At 47.5% G+C, this 10,000-nt stretch overlaps 1 protein-coding gene across 6 annotated transcripts in view; it reads left to right on the top strand.

Annotated features, from left to right (window-relative positions):
- Nucleotides 1-10,000, top strand: part of magi2a (membrane associated guanylate kinase, WW and PDZ domain containing 2a) — a 54,978-nt gene that overhangs the window by 7,101 nt on the left and 37,877 nt on the right. For all 6 annotated transcript variants that reach the window (XM_062483696.1, XM_062483695.1, XM_062483694.1 and 3 more), the window contains exons 3-5: nucleotides 2,049-2,264; nucleotides 4,327-4,534; nucleotides 7,154-7,233. In XM_062483696.1, coding sequence (XP_062339680.1) covers nucleotides 2,049-2,264; nucleotides 4,327-4,534; nucleotides 7,154-7,233 — 504 coding nt within the window. The remainder of the gene's footprint in view (nucleotides 1-2,048; nucleotides 2,265-4,326; nucleotides 4,535-7,153; nucleotides 7,234-10,000) is intronic.

The following is a 10,000-nucleotide window of genomic DNA, read 5'->3' as shown; positions in this document are numbered from 1 at the left end:
TGCGAGGTATGAGTCTGGGGTCTGGGGTTTCAATCCCTGCAGCCCTGTAAGATTTTTACAGCAACTGTTTCACAGAAACCATCCTCTATTTTTACATGAAAGCTGCAAACTGTAAAAAAAAAAATGCAAGCAACGATATTCAGTGTTTTGTTGGATTTTTTTTTTTCGACCACAGTTAGTACTCAGAGATACCAAGCTGACGTCTTACTATAAATCTCCACCAGCTTTTCTCAACCATCCCAAAACTGTCTGCAGCATCCATGTGAGGACTTCTATTTAATACTCATCCCCCCCATGCATTAGAGTAATCTTGCAGGATTTTCACATATTTTCACACACCACCAAGTCAGACTTCTCCTCCAGCCGCTCTCAAGCACCCCTGAAGGGATATTTTCAACTTCAGACTAATCTTGCTGGGCACCCATAGGGACTCACTGCAGACCTAATCTCCGGTCAAGAACCGCGGCCTTGGAGCCCGCTCTTAAGCGAATGCCAGACAACCTTAGCAGTTCTCTTTTTCAAACACTACCACACTGTGGTTACAGTTAGCACCCACACATACACACACACTAACACACACACACTCTTATCTTTACATGTACACCTTCTGCCTGGAGCTAGGCTAGGTACGGTATCTGTGTATCAGTACAGTACCTACAGACAGGCAGCCCTACAAGATAATGCGTGGGGGAGGTTTGGCAGGGCCCACAGTGTGTCTGGGAGCAGACTGGGGGGGCTGAGTGGGTGATGTGTGAAACTGTCAGAGAGCAGGAGCCCCAGGGGAGGGGCTTTTTAGTGGAACAAGCAAACGCTCGGCATTCTGAGGGCTGGTAACGCCGCCCAGATGAGAGGAGTGAGGCGACCCTGCAGAGCCCAGAGAAAGACATGGTTATTCACTTAGCTGAAGCCGAAACACCACACACTCACTAGGAATCTGTGCATGGTCTGATGAGGGATTGGTGTACTGGGATAGCCCTGATGTTTCACTTTAACAAGGGTGAAATTGGCTTGGGAGGCATTGTGGGGGAGTAAATTAGTGTGTGTGTGTGTGTGTCTGTGTGTTCCAGTATGTCTGGATCTGTATGAGCGATTCTCTTCTTTGAGCTGCTGGTAAACATGGCTGACCTTTAACCCTGGGCATGTCTGTTCATGGATCACCTGGCTTTGACATGAAACATGACATTAGCCATCCCGTCTATCCCTGTCTCGTTTTAGAATTTCACCGGAGAGACATCTTGTTTCTCTCTCTCTTTTCTCTCTCTCTATCTCTCTTTCCCTCTCTCTTTCCCTCTCTCTTTCCCTCTCTCTTTCCCTCTCTCTTTCCCTCTCTCTCTCTCTCTCTCTCTCTCTCTCTCTCTCTCTCTCTCTCTCTCTCTCTCTCTCTCCCCTCTCTCTCTCTCTCTCTCTCTCTCTGCCGTCCCTGTTCTCCCCTCCAAGTCTTACCCTCTAAGGGTTGGAGTAGGGGAGCCAGCTAGTCAGTTTCCTCACTGTGATAATAATCTAGGGAAAATGAAGCATGTACTCATTTAAAGTATGCCCTTTCTATTTTCCTCTCTCTCTCTCTCTCTCTCTCTCTCTCTCTCTCTCTCTCTCTCTCTCTCTCTCTCTCTCTCTCTCTCTCTCTCTCTCTCTCTCTCTCTCCCGTCCCTGTTCTCCCCTCCAAGTCTTACCCTCTAAGGGTTGGAGTAGGGGAGCCAGCTAGTCAGTTTCCTCACTGTGATAATAATCTAGGGAAAATGAAGCATGTACTCATTTAAAGTATGCCCTTTCTATTTTCCTCTTTCTCTCTCTCTTTTTCCCCATCTTCTCCCTAGGGATACTCTTAAACATTAACTGGTTAAGTGAGAGGAAAATATCCAAGCAAATCTTATTTTAAACATCAACCATGCCCATGGACATCAAATGTTAACAAAATACATGCATGATACATATTAAACAGCGTTGTTCATCCAGTGCATGTCATTTACATGTTTTCTCTCTTACCCTGTGTAAATGTGTCTGTGTGTATGTGTGTGTGCTTGTATATGTGTGTGTGTGTGTGTTCTCAGACAACTTTTACGGCACCCCCAAGCCACCTGCAGAGCCCAGCCCCCTGCTGCTAAATGTAACAGACCAGATTCTGCCGGGCCACCGACCCAGCTCTGAGGGGAAGAGGAAGAGGAACAAGTCAGTCAGCAACATGGAGAAGGCCGGCATCGACCCCCCTGAGGAGGAGGAGGAGGAGAGGCCCGTTGTCAACGGTAACGGCGTTGCCATCACCCCAGGTCAGCTTTTGCAGAGTCCTTCATCTCACCAAGGGTTATCGTTGCCTCGTTGCGGTGACAGGGGCTGCGCTAGGATCAGCAAGATAGAGCTGACCAGAAATTGTTCTTGTCAACTACATAGACTTGGCAACCATACTGTCACCATGGTAACCATGGATAACTACTGTGCAAGAGGATGCTTCTTAGAGACTGTTTCTTATTATTGACAGTTAGCATGAATTTAAACATTTGAGGGTTTTATCATTATTTAGAACACGTCACATACCATAACATGATATGTTTTAATACCATTTTCCTGTTCTTGTTGAGGCATTCAAAAATTCCCCATATAAAAAAATCTAAAATAAAAACATTCTAAATTAACAACGTACCAACTTTTACATTATAAACCATGTGACCTCCAGTGCCCTCTGCCCTCATTGGCTCTGCCAGTCGAATACTTTGGTGACCAGAGTTCAGTCTCTTGTCTTGGTTACCACATAGCAACCGCCTCTGTTTTGGCAATGTCTCGCTTAGCAACAGGTTTAACAGGTTTGTTACGTGTCTTCGTTGGAAAAATCTGCATAATTGTGAGATAAACAACATAGCATTAAATAAAATGCTGAACTACTACAACACTTTCCACATAAAAAAAAATAATAATCCACAAGTTCCCAGGTATGTAGAGCTGTACACACACACACACGAGCTTGCACACACTCTCAAACACACTCGCACAAACATCCATACAAACATAGACAAACACAGCTGCGTACAGTATGGAGGTTTTCTGCCCATGTATTACCTGTCACTCAGCTGAGGCAGGGCAGATGGGACCTCTACTCTGGACACCGAGAAGCCTGTCCCAGGGCCAGATCTAATCAAGCCTGAGATTCCACTAAGCACATTTGCTGGATCAATGAGATTCAGGTCCCAGTGGTCCCTCCACGTTCCCCACACTGAAAGCACAGACGCCGTGGGCTTCAGACAGGGCTAGCTGCATACCAGTCAAAAGAACTTCTTAGGTGAGAAAAGCCATTTGAAACCCTTGAAAGGCTCCAATATTGGCATTGGGATTATAATGATATCACTATTTGAATATTGATCTTTAATTTACGGCTTCGTGATAGTGGCGCTGCCCTGTGTGCTGAGAGCGCTAAAGTATTCTGTGTGTAGTAACATCCGAGGGCTCTCTGGAAGATGAGCCTGGGTCTCCAGCTGGTAGGACTCTGTTCTCTGGCTGTGTCCCACTCCCAGATACACACAGACAGACAGACAGACAGACACACAGACACACAGAAACACAGACAGGCAGGCAGACAGACAAGAGAGACAGAGACAGAAAGGATAGAGAAGTCTGGTCATTGTAGTGTACACTGACAGAAACCAAATTTCTAGATTCCTTCTCCCTCTATCCCTCCCTCAATCCATCAGCCCCTATATCCCTCTATCCTTCCATCCATCAGTCCCTCCATCCCTCTATCCCTCCTTCCATCCATCAGTCCCTCCATCCCTCTCTGCCTCCTGCGGCTCAGATCTCCCGTGAGGCCAGCACAACATACTGCCACAACACAAACTAGGACACATAAACCACCCCTCTTCCTCTCTCTCTCTCTCTGGCTCTCTCTCACTCTATCTTTTGCTCGCTCTCTTTCGCCCTCTTGCTCTCTCTCTCTCACTATCTCTCTCCCGCTATCTTATTCGCTCACTGTTTTTGAACTCTCAGTCTCTATTTTTCTTTTCCCTTCCACAAACAGCTAGTTCATAATTACTCTCCTTCCCTCTCCTCTCAATCACTTTTTCTCTTATTGCACCTCACCTTTTCTACCTCGGTGTTATTGCATCTCTCTTGCCCATTTATCCTCTCCCTTTTTCCTCCCCCCCCTGCTTTATCTGTTCTCTCGGCTGCTCCTTCACGGCTCCCTCTCCCCATCCTGTCTCCTTCTTATCTGTCTCCTTCACTTCCCCACTGCATCTGTATTCATCTCTCTCTCTTATAGCAAGAATATATCAATAAAGTCATCCCTCTGCTCCCCGAGCGCCGGCCGCAGACGTGACTCACATCCTCGTTCCCGTCCCGCAGAGTCCAGCGAGCACGAGGACAAGAGCACCGATGCCTCGGGGGAAACTCCCCCCCAGGCCTGCCCAGCCGAGGCCCCCGCCGAGGGGCCCAAAGAAGAGGGCGAGTCCCCCAAGATGGCCCCCAAGCTGGAGGACAACGATGAGCTGGGCCCCCTGCCAGACAACTGGGAGATGGCCTACACGGAGAAGGGAGAGGTCTACTTTATTGAGTAAGTGTCACCAGGCGCACATACTTAGCCCCGCGCGGACGCCAAAGCCCACTGACCTGTACTGTAATGAGATTTTTAGAGGTCTGCTCTGGTATTCATTGTTTTGCAACCAGAGTAAAGAGGGTAAAGCATTTTAAGGAACTTTAATCCCACATGCACGCACGTGCACGCGCACGCAAACACAGGATTGGACCGTTATGGATTGCATGAGTTCATTGGGTCCGGATGTTTCCATGCTGTGTAGTACAAGCTGCGTACAGTAATTCGTTAGGCTTATTAGATTTGTTTATGGCCACCGGAAAACCGTAGAGGTGAGTTGTGTTTCATCCATTTAAATGTGTGCTTTTTCGTTTTACTGTTTATGTTTACGTTCCGGCTGCTATAGTATTGTGTGAGTGGAGGGAGTCAGGTGGCTGAGCGGTTCGGGAGTCGGGCTCGTAATCTGAAGGTTACCGGTTCGATTCTGGCTGTGTCAAATGACGTTGTGTCCTTGGGCAAGGCACTTCACCCTACTTGCCTCGGGGGGAATGTCCCTGTACTTACTGTAAGTCGCTCTGGATAAGAGCGTCTGCTAAATGACTAAATGTAAATGTAAGTGTGTGTGTTTGTACACTCATAAGTGCATGCATGCTCGCATCCCTGCCTAAGAGCTTGCTTGTGTGTGTGTGTGTGCATGTATGCACATGATCACTCACACCTGGACGTAGGCAAAACATAGACAAATCCTTATTAATTATCAAAGCTCACTACCCGTGTGACAGTAACATGGTCTTCTTGTCGTACCAGAGGCTCACTAAGCAGTGAACAGAGTGAGAAAAACTGTGTGGCGGCGACACAAGACAAGCAGCCAACAAATGAAGAAGATACTGCAGATTTAATGTGGTTGTCAGCCAGCCAGCCGGCTCTTCTTCTCCTGTTTTCTCCACGGAGGCAGACTTTTAATTCCCCCCGCTCCCCACCGCAGACTAGCTTCCATATGTCTCTCTCCACATCGTACACACCCTATATTTATCAGACAGAGCGCCTTGTTACAGCATTTAGCCGGCGAGTTTGCAGCTGGATGTCTTTCGACGAGTAAATGATGTTGTGCCGAGGCGGTGTTGCATGCTGGGTGGTGGGCGGCGGAGTTGTGGGCAAGGGGGCAGGGGGGCTATGAGGCTGCTCCTTTTGTTTGGTCTCCAGATGAGATCAATTTGTTTCCCAATTCTCAGTCAAGGACATAGAGAAAGTGGATGTAGAGAAAGAAAAGGAGACGGAGAGAGGAAGGGAGAGAAATGAACGGGGTAGGTGTTATAAAGAGGTGGGAGGATGAGACAAGAGAGGTGTAATGGTAGATTTTGTAGTAACATTCTTTGTTTGAGTATCTGTTGGATAAGTATGTCTTGGTTCTTCTGTTAAGTTTCTGTCTGAAGGGACTGTGTTTTGTTCATCTAACCAGGGGGATGCTAGCCCCAGGCATTGACTGGGGTTTTGATTACTTCATGACGGGCCATAGGAAAGAAGACTGTTTTACTTCTCTTATAGCTGTCCAAGTGAACAATAAATGACCAGCGTTATGTTTGGTGTTTGGTGTACGAACCTGTGAGATGCTGTTTGGGCGCGCACCGTTCGTGGTCACCATGTGGTTCCTGGGCCAGGTGGTTTTTGTTTTATGTTTGTGTGTCATTGATGGTTTTGTATTCTGATGTTTGTGTAACAGTAGTGTCCGTTAAACAAATACTTGTTGGAAAGACATTTGATACATTTTTAGAGATGGTCATTCTCAGAATTTCCACCACGGGGGGAGAGATGGGAGTGAGGGAGGGGGAGGAGAGGAGAGGTTAGAGAAGAGGACAAGAGAAGAGAAGGGAGCGTCAAAGGAAGGGTTCAGGAAGTGCTCCCGCTCTTTTCAGCAGCTTGCCTTGCTTTACTGTAGACATGTTGTTGTCCCCCTTCCTCAGCTCCCTCTCTCTCCTCCTTCCTCCTCCCCCCCGTCCTGTCATCGTGCTGAAGGGAGGACATTGTGTCTTCAGATGAGCTAAAGAGATCCATTGAAGTTTTCCTGGCACTGGGTCTTATCTGATCTGGGTCCAGTACTCTGCCCAAGGTGCCCAATCTGCCAAGCCCACAGCTGTTGACTTCCATCGTTTGCACACACACACTCACACAAACATACACATTTCCTCACACACACACACACACACTTACTCACACACACCTCTCTGTCAATTGCTTGCACTCTTTCCCCCGTACTGTCACTTACTTACTAACCAAGCGCCCCCCCCCTCTCTTTAGTTGCCTGTTTCTTCCAACCCCTCCCTCCCTAATTCACTCCCACAACCCCTCCCTTTCTCTCTCCCCCTCTCCACCCCCGCTAATGAGAAACCGTGAGCAAATTAAAAGAATCGATTGGCATTTTGTTAACCTAAAGCTTTTCTCTCTCTCCATCGTTTAGAGGTGAGCCCACAGGGGACAGGCTTTTCTCTCTCTCTCTCTCTCTCTCTCTCTCTCTCTCTCTCTCTCTCTCTCTCTCTCTAAAACGCTGCTGAAGGGAGAATCCTCCCCGTCTTCCTTTTTCGCTCTCCTCTCCGTCTCACTCACTCCCTCTCTCTTTCTCTTCTTCTCTCGTTTCTCCACCAGCCACAACACCAAGACGACGTCCTGGCTGGACCCGCGGCTCGCTAAGAAGGCAAAGCCACCAGAGGAATGCAAAGAGGATGGTGAGTTCCTTCTCAGTCTCCTTCCTTCTCTCTCCTTCTTTTCCTTGTGTATTTGCTCGCTTTCTTTCTTTGATGTGTGATTTGGATTTGATTTGGATTCTGTTCATTCCAAAACAGCCTATAGCCCCGGGCTGTGAATGTATTGATGACATTAAGAAGACGTGGTTGTGAATGGGTGATAAAACATCAGCCACTTCTGAAACAGAATGGTCTTTTAGGCTCTCATCTGTCATCCTGCATTGACACACACTGTTTGTGTGTCATGCAATGCAGTTTATTGCGTGTGTAGCATGTGTATCAGTGACATGTGTGGCACCTGACCTACGTGATGTTTAAGATGCTGATATTAGCTAGCCCCTGGAGCTGTGCTTGGTAGACCCTGTACCGTGTGGGAAGACTAGGGGTCTGGCGGTGTGAGCTGGCTACCTAGAAACAGAGAGCTCTTTATAAGCCACTGTGAGCTGAGCCCAACCCCCCCACACACACACACACACACACACACACAGGAGCATTGGGAGAAGGATGAATGTCACATTTACTATGAATGAGTTTACATGCGAATGCCACATATCCCAACCACTGCCATTTATAGCTCTCTTAACCTCTCCATCTCTTTCTCCATCCCTCTCTCCATCTCCCTTTCCTGTGTGTCATGGGGTGAAATGTATTCCAGATGTATTCCAGGGTGATTGCATGGTAAGATGTTTGTGTGTGTGGGGGGGATGATGGTATAACTCAGAACAGCCCACAGACAGAGATGGAAACGGCGGGTGAGAAATGAGAGCTCATTTGTATCGAGAGGCACTCTGGTGGAGCCTCGCTAAGACAATCATGTCTGCCTGATAAACATTTAATCACACAGCTAGGGGTGTCTGCAAATACCTTCTCAACACACCTATCCCTCACACATACACACTCACACAAACACTCGCAAACATACACACTCACGCAAACACAGGCACTTATGCAGAGTGTAGAACCTGTGTTGTCAAATCGTCTCAGGGTGAAGTAGGGACAACAATCATTTAAAAAAAAGATACTAAATGAAGAATGGAATCAAGGTGAGCGATGAGTAGAGATGAAATATAACAGATTTAATTTGAGTGGTTCCTATCCTGTTATTCACTAAGGACATTCCCTGTGTGGAGACAGGTCTTCTGAGGTGATTGGTATTGATCTAGCAGCTTGGTCCGTCTTCATCTCTGGGGAGCAAGCTAGGGGCTTCAAGGGAGACCCGAACTGAACCTCTTACAGAATCAGGTGTCCATGGGCTGGCTAGCAGAGACCAGTGGGGTTCTGCCTTGGGCTTGGCTGTGCGAGGCGGTGGGGTGGGTGTGGGGGGTGTGGGTGTGGGGGGGGTGGGAAGGTGTTTTTGGGGGGTGGGAACTCTCACTCATATGCACACACTCAGAGACAAATGTAGCCCCCATTAGAACAGAGGCTGGTGTAGAATAGTTAGTGTTGATTGGAAGGGGAGTGTGTGTGTTTGTGTGTGTGGTGCGCGCGTGCGGCCAGTGCTTGTGCTCTGATGAGTGCTAACAGGATCACAGGGGGTCTCATCTCGGTCTCCGAGCAACAGACAAGAGGAGGAGGAAAGCGATACCCCCAACAGGGAGACACAGAGCCTTGAGTAGAGAGAGATCACACATACACACGTACACACACACACACACGTACACACAGAAACGTACACACAGACACACACACACATCTTGTTTACCACCGTACCTACATATAACAACTCAATGTACGCACCAAAGACAGCCAGCATTTTTCCTTCCTTCTACATTAACAAACAGCTTGTCCTGCAGATAGCAAGGAAATGTCTGGTAGTTTCTGTTTCTGTTTTGGTTTGTGACTATTTGACAGACTAATAGAATGTTTGCGTGTGGATGTGTGTGTGTGCGATTGTTAACGCCAGTGTCAGTTGATTCCCTTCGTTCAAAGGCATGTCAGCACCAATGAAGTAGCAGTCATCATCAGAGGAGTCGTTATGTTACATAACTCTTCCTCTCTCTCTTTCTGTCTCAGTATATCTCTCTATCGCCATCTTTTTCTCTCTGTGTTTCTCTCTCTGTGTATCTTTCTCTTGGTTTTTCAGTCTCTCACAAAATCTTGCGATATCTACCGGTACTTCTTTTGGACTTGAGGAAGAAAAACCAGGAGTAGTCTCGTATCAAAGCCTCATGTTATCTTTAATTCTTTCCCTCTCGTATTATTTCAACAAATATTTACTGGTTGAGGAGACAGGATGAGAAACAAGTAAACAGACAGACAGGCAGACAGAGACAGACACAGACAGACACAGACAGACAGAGACAGACACAGACAGACAGAGACAGACAGAGACAGACAGAGACAGACAGAGACAGACAGAGACAGACAGAGACAGACAGAGACAGACAGAGACAGACAGAGACAGACAGAGACAGAGACAGACAGGCAGACAGACAGACAGACAGACAGACAGACAGGCAGACAGGCAGACAGGCAGACAGGCAGACAGACAAACAGACAGGCAGACAAACATATTTCTCTGTTTGTTGCCAAAGCCATCCCAATGAGCCACCCCGGTATAGAGCAAAGCGATAAGAAAAATCCCCTGATCCAGCGTTGACTATCTATCATCTGGATTTCAACCCATTTCATCATGTTCAGACGCCACTTAGTCCTATCAAGAGACGCTCCACACGCCCCAGACCACGTGTTCCGGGCGCCTAATGAACAGATACTCCTTGAGGATGATGGATAGACGTCTCTAGTGTTT

This window comes from Osmerus eperlanus, chromosome 17, assembly GCF_963692335.1.
Source record: "Osmerus eperlanus chromosome 17, fOsmEpe2.1, whole genome shotgun sequence".
In the NCBI taxonomy this organism is placed as follows: domain Eukaryota; kingdom Metazoa; phylum Chordata; class Actinopteri; order Osmeriformes; family Osmeridae; genus Osmerus; species Osmerus eperlanus.
This window is presented reverse-complemented; position numbering and strand designations above follow the sequence as displayed.